Source organism: Nyctibius grandis, chromosome 1, assembly GCF_013368605.1.
Source record: "Nyctibius grandis isolate bNycGra1 chromosome 1, bNycGra1.pri, whole genome shotgun sequence".
NCBI lineage: Eukaryota > Metazoa > Chordata > Aves > Nyctibiiformes > Nyctibiidae > Nyctibius > Nyctibius grandis.
In genome coordinates, this window is record NC_090658.1 from 36,412,547 (window position 1) to 36,428,834 (window position 16,288).

At 38.1% G+C, this 16,288-nt stretch overlaps 1 protein-coding gene across 6 annotated transcripts in view; it reads right to left on the bottom strand.

The window, feature by feature from the left end:
* Window positions 1-16,288, bottom strand: part of LTBP1 (latent transforming growth factor beta binding protein 1) — a 156,746-nt gene that overhangs the window by 104,369 nt on the left and 36,089 nt on the right. For all 6 annotated transcript variants that reach the window (XM_068414396.1, XM_068414406.1, XM_068414387.1 and 3 more), the window contains 2 exons: window positions 8,882-9,106; window positions 5,125-5,402 (listed from right to left, as the gene is read on the bottom strand). In XM_068414396.1, the coding sequence (XP_068270497.1) occupies window positions 5,125-5,402; window positions 8,882-9,086 (483 nt within the window). In that variant the 5' untranslated portion in view covers window positions 9,087-9,106. The remainder of the gene's footprint in view (window positions 1-5,124; window positions 5,403-8,881; window positions 9,107-16,288) is intronic.

A 16,288-nucleotide genomic window follows, 5' to 3' on the forward strand; every position in this document is an offset into this window, starting at 1 on the left:
TAGTCAGAAAGAGCCTGCTTTAGAGAAATTTGGAAACACCAGCTTCTCCAATTTCTTGCTGCCTTGCAAAAAATGCCTCCCTCTTTACAGTTAAGCAAAAGAGAGACCAAATAAATTTTGAAGAAAAAAAAGACTTTTTTTAGTCAAACACTGAAATGCAGTAACCACAGGAAAACACATGAATATACTTAGTAGACACTTCAAAGTGATCTTAAGACAGGAAAAAAAACCAGTGCTTAATTCTCTTTATATGAATTTTGACAGATAGTAGGCATCTGCATTCTTTTCTTAATTTAAATGCAAAGTAATCACATGCAAAATTAACAGGACTTGAGATTACCAACACAATCTTTACTAGGTGCACCACTGACACTGTAGAAGTCTTTTGGGAAATAACAAGATATTCTGTGTCATAATAAAGGCATTTTTATTAGAATTAAAATGAAAAGCAGCTGAAGAGGAGGAATTAAAGAAGAGCAACATAATCTTCCCTGTTTGCTTGCTTTTTAAACAGGATTTAGAGAATCAGGGGTCTAAGATAACCGACTCCTTGGATTTCAGAAACACAAGACTACCTGGCTGTAAAGGACCTTGCAGGACACCACATCCAGTCTCCAGCATTTGAAGGCACCGTATCATACAGTGCTCTCCACAAATCTACTGTTCTCCATCTTAAATGGGATTTCTGCTCTACTGCTTCCATTGCATCTGTTTCCCAACCTCAAGTCTCTATTTTCTCAACATCATTTTCTATATAACAAGGTACAAGTTTAGGTAAAGGTTTGTTTCCTATATTTTTATGACAACAATAAGTTTCTGGCCTGCCGCTTAACTGCTAGCTTATGATATACCCTGCAAAAATCTTTTTGGTGCTAGGAAAGCATTTGATGAACCACAACTTTTGTATGCGACATATCACAGTAAGCTATCATGTAACACGGTAAGCTGTGCTGGAGTAATCGTCAACGTCTCCCAGAGCAGAAATAATTGCTAAGCATTCCACTCACAGAAAAGGCAGGCAGCCAGAAAAGGTGAATTGACTTGAGTAGAAAAGAGAGCCATCTAGAACACTATTTGCTTCTTCTATTACTTTTTAAAAATGGAAATATTAACACTACTTTCATAGTTGCCCTTTCCACTTTATTTCCCAATGTTGAGGACACTTCAGAAAACAGTCACAATTAAGCAACACATACATACATGTGTACACGTATTTATGAAAACACACATCTTTCTTTATCTATTCTAATTGAACTAGGAAATTTCATTCCTCTAGTCCCCCCCCCCCTCCTCCTGGCCGTTGTCCCTCTAAGCTTGTAGACTGACATCTTTTCACACATCTTTTACTACTCTTTTCTGGTTGCTGCCTTTGGTTATAGTCATTTATGACACTATAGACAACCAAGCGAATAGGAGGTCTAGAAGAATTTCTGTGTTGTTAATTAGGAGTGACTGGAGGCCCTGAGAATACGACCAGATTCTTCAACTATCTGTAGCATAATGTCCTCCAAGCTTCAGTTCAGGGTGGCTCCAGTTGCTAACTTTAGCAATATGCACTCTTTTGGAAATACACTGCAGAAAATACGCCCTGTCTGTCTTGGGATTTGAGTATAGCAACTATCCTACTGTTTTTGCAGGAGTACAGTTTTTGGATGAGATACATTAAAGGAAATTAACTAAGGTGAGGCGAAGAAGAATGTGTTGGGAGATGAAAAAAATTCCACAGAAGGTTGTGAAAAAAACAAAGCATTAAAATCAGAGGACCTGTAATTGAAGAAATTCAAGGAAGAAGGAGAGAAAAAGAGATGGAGAGAAACATAGAATGGTAGAGGTTACACACACACACAAAACCACCATAGAGATTCTGATACTGTTTTTATCCTGTGCTTTTAGCCTGGATCAAAAGTAAGTTCAGCAAAGTCTTTATTAACTTGGTTGATTTGCCTACAAGAGGCCACACACATATCCTTCCATCAAGCTGCTCTATAGACAGTAAAGTCACCTCTGATCCTGGAATATTTAATAAAACATTTCTGAAGCCAAATATACAATCCACCCTGCAAAAAAATGTATAAACACTGATGATTGTTGAAAAAAGTATGGACACCAAAATTATTCAGCATAAACTCCAGAAAGGACTTGTAACACATTGCAACTAATAGGGAAAGCTCAGTTTAGCAGCTCATGTGAAGAAATAAGCAGAACCCTCATATTTAGCAAAGCGAATATCAAAGAAACAGAAAACCAAATTCTTTTAGAATGGATTTATTTAAGAGTAAAAAAAAAAAAAATAGGTGTCTTTCCAAGTTCAAGGTATATTTAACATACAAATAAATAATATGCATTGCCTTACTGCAGGAAAAACATATTAACATTTCAGGTTCAAATTTGAAAGTTGAATGAGTCACTTAACTCTATATATTATGGCAAGGTCTTAAATGAATGCTCTACAAAATGCCACCATACAACTCCAATTCTAAATTGAACCATTAAATTAAATAACAAAAGGCCTCTGAAATCCTTACTCTTGGAGCTCTTCTCCAAGACTGACACTGAAAGAATCAATGAAATTTGTAAAAAATTAGAACATGCATTATTCTAAACTAGGAGGCACTACCCTTTTCTTGAGAGCACTACAAAGACACATTTTTCCAGGGGAATACTGAAAAAAAACTGAACATTTAGTAGGATTCCAGTCAGGCATGAAAGCAATGCAAGTGTATTTCCCCTTTTCTCCCCCTTTAAAAGAAGCACGTTCCTGTCTTCTGGTGAGCGATCAGCAAGCTTTAGTTTTAAAACCACTGTAATGTGAGGGGCATGCGTAGGACACTGCAAGTTTGGGATATGTCATTCAAAACACCTCACTCATGCATGCAACAGAAAGAGCAGACAGGAAATGTATCAAGCACAAGAGGTAAGAGAGAAAAGATGCAGCACCCACTGCCAAGTCTAAGATTGAGGAAGGAATTTTGTCTTCTATATACAAGTGCAAATTGAAATACAAATAAATAATAAATAACTATTAATTATCATAATTATTTCCAGCATTTCATGATTGCATATTATAATGCCACGTTTGTTAGCTCTCTCATTCTTAGGAAATACAGAGAAATGGTTGTTTGACACAGGCCCTGCTCCATTTTGTCATGTAAAATCCACGAACTTTCATTTTAACATGCGCTTCAACGCTTGTCAAAGAACAAATTCAAGGTTCTACTATTCCTGAAACAGACAAGCACAAAGAGCTCATCAGTATAAACTAACACTGTGGATCCCAAATCAAGCATTCAACAATTAGTGAATACTAGCCTTTAATGTTCCATACGCAAACTTAACTCTGGTCTTCTAGAAACATTTTTGGTGCACGATGACATTTAAATTTACTTCTTCCATAGCATTTCTCAGAATTAATTCTTTTTAAACACCCTCACATGATGGTCTAGCATAAGAAGGTTTTGGGATCTTTACTTCCACAGCAATGACTTCTGAAACTAGAGTTAATTATGTCACTAGTAAGAATGCTACAATGCTGTGCAGAAGCCAGTCATTGAAAGGAAAAGAGAAAAATATTTTACAGGAAAGAAGTCAGTTCTTTGGACCTGGCAGAGGATGACTGAGACTAAGGAATTATGATTTCAGTTTGAGGTTCCAGAAGGTAATTGCTATCGCTACCTTGGAATCTGTCACCTACGTTACCCTCATCCTGCTTCTGCTCCTGTCTGTTCCTCATCACTGATCCTCACTGAGTGAGGTATTTCTTTTTCTGGGGGGTGGGGAGGGGTGGGGAGGGGGGTCTGCAGGGCAGGGAGTGCTGCTTGGGAGCCACGAGAAAATTTCCTTGCAGTCAGTTCTAATGCTTGGCATCACAGCATTCACTGACAGCTAGAAGAAACACCTGTGAAGGACATTTTGCTCCAGTCCTGCATTTCAGGGACGATGAGTGTTGTCCCTTGGAGGGGAAGGCAGACCATGCTCTGTGCAGGTGAAATCTTTGGAGAATTTTGCTGCCAACATCTAACAAATGTTTCTGGAATATATTGGAAATAGTTATATTTTTAGATGCCTGAAAATGGGCTAACTTTGGGTGCATGTTACTGGAAGGACCAAAAGCAGAGTGACCTTTCTGATAAATTTAAGTTTCTATTTCAAAGCATACAGACAATCCAAATCTTCATTGAAACAGTCGTAAATTTTTTTTTTATTCTGAGTAAAGCAACATATTCATTCTCTAACATCATCCCTCAAAACAAGTGAGTGATTTTTCTGAAACCTCCCACAAAATTTCAGCCTGAAGCATGCATGTGGCATAAAAAAAATTGATCTTAAAAGTTAAATTTTGGCAAGGTGATAAACAATAAATAACAGGGTCTTACTAACTCTTTTACAATCTCTTCATATATGCTTTTTTCCTTTCTCTGCATATTTACATATATATGCAAAACTGATAACGCTGTGTCGCTTATTAAAGTGCTTTCAAGAGCTGAAAGAAGATATGCAATTTTGAATAGCCATAAGGAAAACCTGATGTGAACATATTATTTTAAACTGACCTAAGGTTTTAATGCTCCAGCAAACACGCAACTGGCTTTCATGATTTTTCTGCTCCATTCAATGGTCACATTTCAACAGATTCAAAACATTAGCCTACAATACTGTAAAACATATGAAGCTGCTGAATAGAAATTTCAATGAAAACTGCAACTCCTTAAAAAACACTGGCTGGTGAGACACACTTGCAAAAAGATTCATTAAACCAAAGGACACTAAAAGCTGTGGAAGATCATGTAACCTTAGTTATGCAATCAGGAGAGATGGAGCTAAGATTTAAGTCACATTTTTTAATTTGGAGAAATAGCTTATAAATGGAGAAGTTATGGCTAGAATAACTGAAATCAGGATGTCAGGGATCCAACTCTGCAGAAAATAAAGACATTAGCTTGAAGGAGAAGGAGATTCAGAAAAATGTTACATCGTAAAACATTTTACAGTCCATTCTTACAAGAATTTTCTTTTAGAAAAGAATGTCAAATGCGTCCTTTCCCTGTGATTGGTGAAGAATTTTTTTTTCTTTTATGATATTGTTTAAAGCCACCTGCCTCAAAAGCCTTAGAAAACATTTCTTACCTGTGTCCCAATAGTCTCCTGGAAGCAGCGCCCAAGCTGAGTTTTAACTGAAACAGGAAACATATGAGGAATGGGTTGTTGACTCGTGTAAGTAGTATGTCCTTTCTGGGTCTTCTGATACGGAAGACCCTGGTAAGAGACCTGTGGATGTCCTGGCTGAGGTACTTTTGCTTTTTGTCCTGTTGATGTGCTGTCAATTCTTGAAACTTGATGGATCTGAACTGAGGCTTCAGGGGGATGTTTCACATGGATATTCACTATGTTAGGAGGGAACTTCACTAAAATAATTGAAGGAAAAACACATTAAATAAATTGGTAATAAAATATGTCCAAAAAGAGATCTTAGGCACCTCTAAGGCATCTTTTTTTGTACATTAGAAGTTTTATAGAGTGCCTTGAAGAGACCAAAATATAAACAAAGCCCAAATCTGGGCTTAGAGAGAAGGCTGAAAGAATGTGTAGAGTCTCATTTACAAAGCAGAAAATGAAAACTTCACACAGGAAAGAACGACATTATAGTATTGTAAAGACTGCTACATAAACATGGATGTCCAAATTGGCTGGTGTGATATTAATATTTGTGGTCATACTGTGTAATAAGAATCCCATTCAAAGTTCCAGAATTCACTGGGTTATTTTTTGATATATCGTAAGCTTTATTTTCTTTTTCAGATCCATCACCTTTCTTTGGAACACAAAAAAAGCTTCAGATTTCATCCTTTCACCTTTATATACCGGCCAAGTCCTGAGTTTGCCCCTGCAAAACTTGCCAGCATCTCAACCATCTAAAACCACCACTCCCTTCACTGAACTTTGAATTCAGGATTTGGCAGATACAGAGGGAGGAAATGTTTTTCACATACTTCTGTTTTTAAATACGGTTGTAGTTTTAGGTCTGGGTATATAGATTGAGACCCTCCAGTCAACTCCACACCCACAGAACTGTTTATGACCCTCAAGCTTCTTTTCATTGAAACACAAAATGCCCTTTAAACATGTAACTCATATTATTATTGGGGAGGGGCAGGGAGGAGAGGTGTGTAAAAAGTTTTATAGTTTGTAAGTTGCATAACAAAGTTGCATTTACTATGTCTGGCTGAGTCTCTCTCGTCAGCAAGTATTGCAGAGACTACTTGAGGCCAGCCAATCCATCGGATGTAACAGCCCTTCCAAACATCAAGAACCAACAAATATCGCTTGACGTACTTTCCCTATAATGCATACTGGATTGTTGAGCCTTCTGAATTGTCTCCTTGCCTCCAGGAGGCCAGACTGTTCTTTGGAACTTGATTAGGCATTTTCAGTTCTCATTTACAAATTTCAACCTTGCAGCTCCACTTCCCAGGAAGCATATTTCCTTTATTTTAGCTGCTTTAAACTTTTATTGTTTTGTAGAAATTACTTTTGGTTTTTCACACTATTTTCATTTCTCTAGGCACATTTTCAGTATTAATTGGTCTCACATAGGAATTTCTTAAAAGAAACAAAGTTACTTTTACTCTGCCGTGTATTGTTTCATTTATGAAAATCTTCAACATATTGCAGACAGAAATATCATGAATAAGGTAGTAGAAAGTCAGCAAAATACGGCTGCAGGGCCTTAAGGGCTCTTCCGATCTTGCCTGTAGCAGAAAACAACTTTCAAGCAAAATTTATGCTATGTGAGTTCCATTACGGGTAAACTCATAAGGAAAAGATTCAGTGTTAAAAGGAGCAGCAGTAAGGACCTTCTTAGGCTATCAGACTGGTTTCACAGGGCAAGACAAGACAGCATAGCCTGGCTGTGGAAAGAACAAAACTCACCCCAACTTACTATCATACATTTTTATGTATGAAGAGCAATTCCTTCAACTAGTTTCTCCAGATGATATATCTAAAGAATATCTAAAGAATATACTAGCCCTCAAAAGAAATCACTGAATTGCTCTGCTTTAATCTGTCATTTCACCTAGAGGTGTACAGATGCTGAAAACATCAAATTTAGGCTGGTTCCTCCCATGTAGTATTATCACCACAAACCTCTCCAGGTCTTGGATCACTGCCTAGATGTGCTGATTAATTTTTATTTCTGCCAGCCATTTCAGGATGAATAGTTTTATTCTTTCCTGGAAAGAAATGAAACATTCCTCTTTCCACAACCCAACATCCTCATTTGGGCATGGAAAGGGAAGAAAAGGCATTGTGACTGCTGATGGTGCTGATGAGAACTTGAGGGTCAGGAAAAAAAATTTTCAAGAGGTCAGACTCTTTAGCAATGAGAAACCTATTGCGGCTTTTAAGACAGCAACTCTAAATATGAAAAACAACTAGGTCTTAAAAAAAAATTTTATGTTCCACCATATTGTCTAAAATAATTTGATCTGGAATTAAAGAGTCACAGAAATAAATTCCTGCTCGGCTAAATGTTTAGGCAATTATATTCTCTTATTCTCACACTCCTCCCCCCCCCTTTTTTTTTTTTAGTCAGAAAAGTTCTGGGGAGCTTTAGGGACTAATACTCCAACACGTCAGTGGAAACTATTTCCCAATGGACTGTGTAGCAGTCTCTAGAGAACAAATCCATTGAAAAGATTGAGCATATACTTAAAAGCATTTATAAAATATTGTCTTTCCAGAAGGATACTGTCAACACTTCCTTCACAGCTATGTCCCTGTCTGAAAACAGAATTACTACATAAAAATATATTTATCACAAACGTATAAATATTTTGACCTCTTTTAGCAGTTATTTAGGAACAACTGAGCCACCTCACATCTTTCCCCCATATATTTTGGTTTTTTCAGAGGTAGTAGTCTTGCAGAGGTAATTGCAAAATTACCCTTGACAAGAAAAAAAAATAAAACAATCTGGCAATGCAAAGAAACAAATAAAATTCACACTAATTTATATGTTGTGAAACTGAATTGCAGGGTCTCTCCATATGGACAGGATCTCACCCAGATAAAATGCTACGTAGAGTCACAGGACACACAGGAAACAAATACAACACTCCTCTTCAAGGTCATCAGAATTTGTCATCTCACAAAAAAGTACTAGGGGAAATGGAAACCTGAAGCTGACTGAACTTTCTTTGACTGGGCAGAATTTGAATAATAACACAGTTTTTCTTGTTTATGATCCTCTGCCTTCTTCACAGGATTAGCAGTAGGAAATCCTTACCATTTTTTTCTATGATAGTGTTGTAACACCTGGAAAGAATGTTCTATTTAACTGAATCATGTCATGTCCTTTCTACATTAAAAAGTTCACCACAAAATTAACTTACAGGACTCTACCAAATGACATAACAAAGAGAAACATGGATTGTATATTTAGTTTTACATTAGATTTAAATTTAGTTATGTTGAAAAGTATTGTCTCTTCTCTCCACTAGTAACTATGGAATCACCTGCAACTTTCTATCTAGGTATACTGGAATTTAGGGACTCTGTTCAGCCACAATCATTCTGTTTTTGAACAGGTCTACATTCCTGGAAGAAGACCCTGCATTATCCTTTGACTCTGCAATCTGCATTAAATTCCACTGTAAACTGAAGTAAATTTACTTACAAACTCTTTTCAATAGCTCTGTTATTTCTTATTATTTCAGTCATTGATCAAAATACTTTCCAATCATTCTGGTGAGCTCACGATTCAAGTTGTGGTGTCAAGATTCAAACTATGTAGACAGATCACTACTGTTACTGGTTGGATACCCAAAACTAGTTAATAAAATCAACTCCAAAGGAAAAAAATATCTATCAAGAAAAAAGTTACCTTTTACACCTTGCTGTCCTGACATCGTCAGTGGTAAAGTATGAGTAGAGTGGATAATTTGTGATCCTACAGCCTTGTTCACCTGTTGTGGGTGATGGTACACTTTTGGAGTATTGGCAGTCTGCACAGGGATCTGACAAAGTTTACCAGTGTAATTAGGAGGGCACTGGCATTTATCTCTAGAACTGCACTGGCCTCCATTCATGCATGGAAGGTGGCAAATAACTGAAATGAAAACAGAAAGAAAAGCGTTGTTAATGACTTTAGCTTTAGTACTATCTGACCACATATGACACAGAAGTCAAGGAGGAAAGGAATAGGGCTGGGGCCCTTTGTTCTTCTGACATCTGTAGAATGACTATCCATCTGACATGCACTTTTAATTGCCTTGTGGTAGAACCACTTCCCTTCCCCTCTTTGTGACCTCTGCCTGGTTCGCATCGTCTCTCCACAACAAATCCTCCTTTCGCCCTCTGCCTGATTCGCATCTTCTCTCCATGGCAAACATGGGAAGCGCATTCTTCCCTGAGAAATCCCAGCTATTTTAGTTCATCATGATATTAAGCAAGATGCTAAATTAATGTGGTGCCTGTCTGTACCTCTTATTCATGCTTTGGTACAGGTATTCTTATTTAGTCAGCCTCCCATTTCTGAAAATCCTGGGCCACCTACACTTCCCTGGAAGACTGGGGAAAAACTCACCGGAGAGCAGACAGTACTGGGGATAAATTTTCCATTTTCACTGTAAGCCTTGGCTGTTTTCTGGAAAATCATGTCTTACTGAGTATCTAGAATTCTGCTTAACATTATCTCTCAGATAAAAAAAGCTAATTTGTACACCCATCCATGAAGATCATAAAAATATCAAGAGATTCTACTCAAATTATTTCAGAGACAAATTCCAAAGTATTAAAATGTTTTAACTCCAATATAAAGACAAGGGTAATTACTTCTGTGCCAGGTAGTACTTGCACATTTAGAGCAATATAAATTATCAGATGAAACATGAAAAATGTCAACATTGAATGAAAAATATTTCTTAACTCAGAGATACAAACAGTAAGAGGCAAGGTTCATCACTTTAAAAAATATGATGTGGGACTTAATAACCAACCATAATCTAGCTGAGCTGTCAACATTTTCAAGAACTAAATGATGTAAAAACAACAGGAAAAATACCATAAGTTTTTGTTCAAGACAAACTAAGGTCATTTGTTCAGAAATCCAAGACTTCTGGAGCAATAGCATAGAGGATCCATTTATCATCTTTAAGATAAGATTCTGACTGTGAAAATAAATAAATAAAAACCTAGACTTTACAGTAATATGGCATTTTGCTGGATTGGTATTGTTCGGTCTATATTGAATTACAATAAAAATGAGAAACTGTAGATACTGCAAAGTAATTAGGAACCTAGTGCTTATTATTCCAAGAGGTGTAATCTCTGGACAACCACAGCCTATTGCTATTATTAATAATGTAAAAAGTCAGTATTGGAAAATGAACCTGAGTGTTGTGCATTGCAAGAAGACAAAGTAGGACATTCAGCAGCCCAAGGAGTTCCAACCCAGCTGCGTAACTCGCTTGGCCCAGGAAGACTGCTCAAGAAACAGTGCAATCAGCCCGGCTCGTCGCAGAGCACCCTCACGCTGTATTGACAGGGTCTGGAACGGCGCTGCCTGATTGCCAGATAGGTCCAAGCACAAATGTAAACAGCCAGAGCTGTTTTTCCACTCTCTTCTGCAAATGTATATTTAATATTTTTCTCGTCTTATCTCATATTTTCATTTCATATAAACTGACTGAAAGTACTTCAAGCTGTGGCACTGTGCTGAAAGGCCTAGTTGACTTTGGAAGGCTATTCACGCCAGCGCCGGCCTCACTTTTTTGGGTCCCAACGCCGCTGGGACTTTATCTGAGTGTGTAAAAGATGTCCTTACAGGATGGCTGTTACTTCAGGGCAACATGAATGATTTTTGACTGCAGTAGTAATTAAAGCATGACAGCTATCTCTTTCGTTCTTGTACCATTTCTCCTCGAGCAGCCACAAATGAGCAGGTTTACTGGCAACAATGGCAACAACATACAAAGAATTTTAGGTACTTGTAAAGATCTGCCTGAGCAAGGCTGAAAGTTAAGATGGTTTTCCTGCAAAAGTAACATCGCACAATGAAATAGTGTAAAGTAGCATTAAGGGGACAGCAATTTGGTGTTCGAAAGAAGTACAATGAAACAAAATCAAACAGAAATAGTTTTCCTGAGGAATTCCTTGAGTGAAAGAAGCCTGTCCCATAGATTTTCTTCCCACCCTCTCTGGCCTTGAGGCAACAAGGTAACATGCAAAACCCAGCTTTTAAACAATATAAATATACCCAGTATTTCCACCAAAATAAAATTAATTTCTTCTGAGCTCCTGTTCCTATAAAGCAGTTGGTGTCTGGAAGGCCACGTCACGTGAGTATCTCTGCATTACAGGGCGCTCCATAGGCTTTCCTCTCCTGCAGGAGCCCGCAGGGTAAGGAACAGGCATGTGAAAAGCTTTGCTTTCAAGCAAACAAAAGTTTGTGCTAAAAATACTGGGAAGGAAGACACCAATAGAAAAAAGAGTCCATTCATGTCCCTTTTTGTAACTGTTTGCTGTGGGTATTCACACAAATAACTTGTGCAAATAAGTGCAAACAAATGCCACTGAAAGGTCTAGTATGAGGTAAATAATGAAGAATGTTTAATTTCTCAGTATTTATACATAACAGAAAATAAAAATTCCAAGCTGCCCACATTATCATGTGGTGCAAATCACTCGGTCAACTGATTTATGTACAGACATATTGACTTACATCTCTTGAAGGTCTGGCCTAACCTATGAGAAATGAACTTTAAATGAGAATACATTAAATCTATTCTGAGAATATAAAATTCTGTAATAAAAAGACTAAAAATTCTGAAATATACAATTATAAGTTATATTCATCCATGTAAAACCAAATAGGATGTGATTGCCAGGCTAAACTGAAAACCTGATAATCTCAAATGGCAAATATTATGAGAACTTAAAAAAAAAAACACAAAAAATTAAGAATGAAACACGTCGAAATAAAATACCTGATAATTTCAAATAGGTATAAATAAGCACACACACTAATTGCGACACTTTCTCAGGTAGTTTATGGCTAGGAAAAAGGGCTACATTTGATTATGACACTGGTGCTGGAAATCACAGGCACACAACTTCACTGGAGCTGCAATTACACACAGACCATTTGAGAAAAGTGTGCTGAAGGGGGGTAAGCCTCCAAAAAGGCAGAGGAAGGAAATGCTACTTTTCCTCGACAAGGCTCTGGGAATCTCAGGTTAACAAAGACCAAAGAGCCCTGGGGAAAGAACCACTTAAGATAGGAACAGGATATAAAGCCAGGGTATGTTTGAACAGCTCAACTTCTGATGGAAGTTTTTTGCTTTGTTTTGTTTTGTCATTGAGGTTAAAGAACTTAAACAAACAGAATGGCTGAACACTGCCAGAGGCATGGGGACATTCCCGACAAAAACCAGACCCATGCACTGGGAGAGACCATTAGAAGTTGCTGGGTTTGCACGTCTGTTCACAATTGGCATTCAGACAAAGGGCGCACTGGAGCCTGATTCTCACTGGGCTGTTACCATTTCCTCTGAAAAGGAAAAAAAAAAGGGAAATAAAAATATCCATTATGGTGTGAAACCCTCTAGCTGCTCGAAGCCTGATAAAAACGTGGAGATAGGTCTGCACAAGATGACAAGAAATTTTAGTTCACATGTGGGTATCTTACAAACAAAACAAAGAAAGTATTAATGGACCTAAGAAAGGCAACAAATTCTTCACTTAGTTGAGAGACTTGGCTTACAGCAGTTCTCTTTCTTAAGGATCAGTCAACATATGATTGAACAAATTTAATGATTTCTTAATATAAATGAACAACCATCCTTTAGAAATGTAGAGACAGGTTTAAGGAATTACAAACATTTTAAGTATTCTTCTCATTGTTGGGCAACCAATTGGTAATAACAAGCTTTGATTTCTCTGGCATCCAAAGGCCTTAATTCCCCCCAGCCTGGCACAGCTTAGTGGGTAATACTGTTCAAAATGAGCCAAGCAGAGAAGGTGTGTCAAGATGCCCTCATGGGGAACATATGAAAGGCTGAATGCATAGAAAAAGGAAAACATTTGCAACATGAATCCTGATAAAGCTGCCACAGCTATGGGTTGGAAACACAAGAATAGGGCATGAAATCACCAACAAAGCAGCTAGGAAACCACCGATATACAGTTTGTCCATGTAATTACATCATCTAATTTGTTTTCAAGATACTCGAACAACCTTGAACAGCTCCAGATAAACTAATTCAATCAAGTCCGAATGTTTTCATTTAATCAAAATAATGTGTAACAAAGCAAATTCCAAGCACGTAAATCCTCCTAATCCTTAAAAAGTAGCCCACGCTTACCCAAACAAGCCCTTAGGATGGATGGAAACTCCCTTCCTGTAACTAGTGTTGAAGAAAATGAAGACGGGTTTTGAAGTGTTCCTCATCTGACTGTCCAAATTCCATTTCTTTTACACCTCAGGGAACATGCGAGTTTCTGTCTCGTGTTCCCTCACCACTCTTTGCCTTTTCTATTTACATGCTATCAACTATTCAAGTGTAAGCACTATTCAATTACATCAACAGACTCTCCAAGGAAAACCTTAAACTGCTCATTTGATTACAGTATTTCCACTGGATGCATCACGAATCAGCAGATTAATGTTGTCTGAGTACTACACAGTTATCCAGCATTACTACATGCCCCACAGCTGTTTGGGCATCTTTCATCCACGTTGTTACTAAGCACACAGAAAGTGCAGGGACTAGCACACAGTCCTACCAAACACATTTTTTCACAGGAAAGAAGAGATGGCATTTAGCGAGGGGAAGCACTGCCATATGCAACATTCTTGTAATGTAGTGTCTGTAACACCATATGTTTTAGGTAAAAGTTGAAACCCAGAGGTGCTATATATAGAACTGTGCAATCGCTCCAAACTTATTTCTACTTTCTAATTGCAGAAACTCTAACAGTAACTCACAAAAGGCACAGAGGCATGAACTGCACTAATGATGCTATCCCTACAGCTTAGACTCTTCCCTATTCCCTTAGTTTTTTTTTGCCACATCGTTCCTGTTGTCCCTCAATTTTCTAACTTCTTCATCCTAAAGAGTTTTCTCTTCAGATTCCTAGTTGCAATTCAGAGGTGTTATGTAAAGAAATTGCAAGTTAAGTAACCAAATAATATTTTTTTTTAAGTAAGATTAAGATAATCTTCATATTACAAACTTGTGCTTTGGGAAGCACAGGGAGAAAAGAAAAGCAGCTTTAAGTGGCCTTGACTTAACAGCATAACACCTCTACATTCATCTCTGAATTTATCCTAATGTTTATATTTTAAGAGAAACACTCTATTTCAACAACCAAACAATTTTTAAAGTAAATCTGATGGCGAGAGCTCCAGCAGCAGAGGAAAAACCACAGAATCACAGAATGTTAGGGATTGGAAGGGACCTCGAAAGATCATCTAGTCCAATCCCCCTGCCGGAGCAGGATTACCTAGACCATATCACACAGGAACGTGTCCAGGCGGGTTTTGAATGTCTCCAGAGAAGGAGACTCCACAACCTCTCTGGGCAGCCTGTTCCAGTGTTCGGTTACCCTCACCGTAAAGAAGTTTTTTCTCATATTTATGTGGAACCTCCTGTGTTCCAGCTTGCACCCATTGCCCCTTGTCCTGTCAAGGGATGTCACTGAGAAGAGCCTGGCTCCATCCTCATGACACCTGCCCTTTACATATTTATAAACATTAATGAGGTCACCCCTCAGTCTCCTCTTGTCTAAGCTAAAGAGACCCAGCTCCCTCAGCCTCTCCTCATAAGGGAGATATTCCACCCCCTTAATCATCTTCGTGGCTCTGCGCTGGACTCTCTCTAGCAGTTCCCTGTCCTTCTTGAACTGAGGGGCCCAGAACTGGACACTATTCCAGACGCGGCCTCACCAGGGCAGAGTAGAGGGGGAGGAGAACCTCTCTTGACCTGCTTACCACACCCCTTCTAATACACCCCAGGATGCCATTGGCCTTCCTGGCCACAAGGGCACACTGCTGGCTCATGGTCATCCTGCTGTCCACTAGGACCCCCAGGTCCCTTTCCCCTATGCTGCTCTCCAACAGGTCTTTTCTCTTTTCTGCTCCCCACTGAAAACAGGAAAGTGATGCCCTGCTCATGTGAATAGCCTGGTTACCACCCACAAATCCCTTGTTACGTACCACTGCTCTTCACTGATCCAAACAGTGAGGACAGCACCAGATTTGGTTCCAGACATGAGCAGTCCTGTAGAAATGGTTACTCCCGGCTACTACTGAGAGAGCAGTCAGGGTGTGTGACAAATGGCAGCACTGTGTGGGGGATAAGCCTCCCCATCACAGCATCCTTTAATAAAATCTCCAGTATTCAACAAGAAGGGAAAAATATTTTGAGGCTCTGCTCTGGTTTCCTTTGTTGAATGCAATCTTGTCCATAAATAATGGCTTAAGTATAAGGCAAGAACGCAGGTAGATTAATACCCTGTAATATGTATAACAACATGCAATTATATTTTGAAAGATGCTTGTAAAAGTAAGTGTTGCTGGAAAATCAGTCCAGAAAAGGTGGGTAGAACAACACTGCACACTTTCTCAGCTGGGTACACCAAAAAGATACAAAGTAAAAAATACAATAGAATAATTGCCATATAGAAATCTCTCCAAGTAAATAGTTTAATTTGGTTTATTGCTAGTTTAAGCAGTTTAAAATTAGCTTACACAAACACAGATTCCCCTGAAATGGCATGAATTTAAACATGTAATATTTTACAACAAATAACTGTAAATTAGTAGGAATGACAATAGAGCAGTATAGGTAAGGGGCATACTTTAAAGAACATCTTTACTTGGAGGTTGTTTTTATCAGACTTGATGAATACCATTTGTGAATAAGAACACCAAAATCTAGTTTGTTTATATACTCCCAGGATTTTGTTTCTCCTTATTCTCTGCTTCTGTAGTTATAACTATCATCAACACAATAGATTCAAAGTTGTTATATGCATGTTCTTTTGCATAGGAACTCCCAAGTCTTAATCTTGTGAAAAAACACAGTTGTCACTTCAGTGGGCACATTAACATTCACATTTGTTCAGTGAGAAAGAAATAAAACAACTGAAAATGTTCAGAAGTGGGGAAAAACCTACTGTATGCCATTCAAGGTGGCATGTTCCATTATGCCAGACTTCTGATCAGAAAGTGATACAGAGGAACTATATCAAATGTGGTCCCTTATAGTGTCACCTTCACATTGCTTAT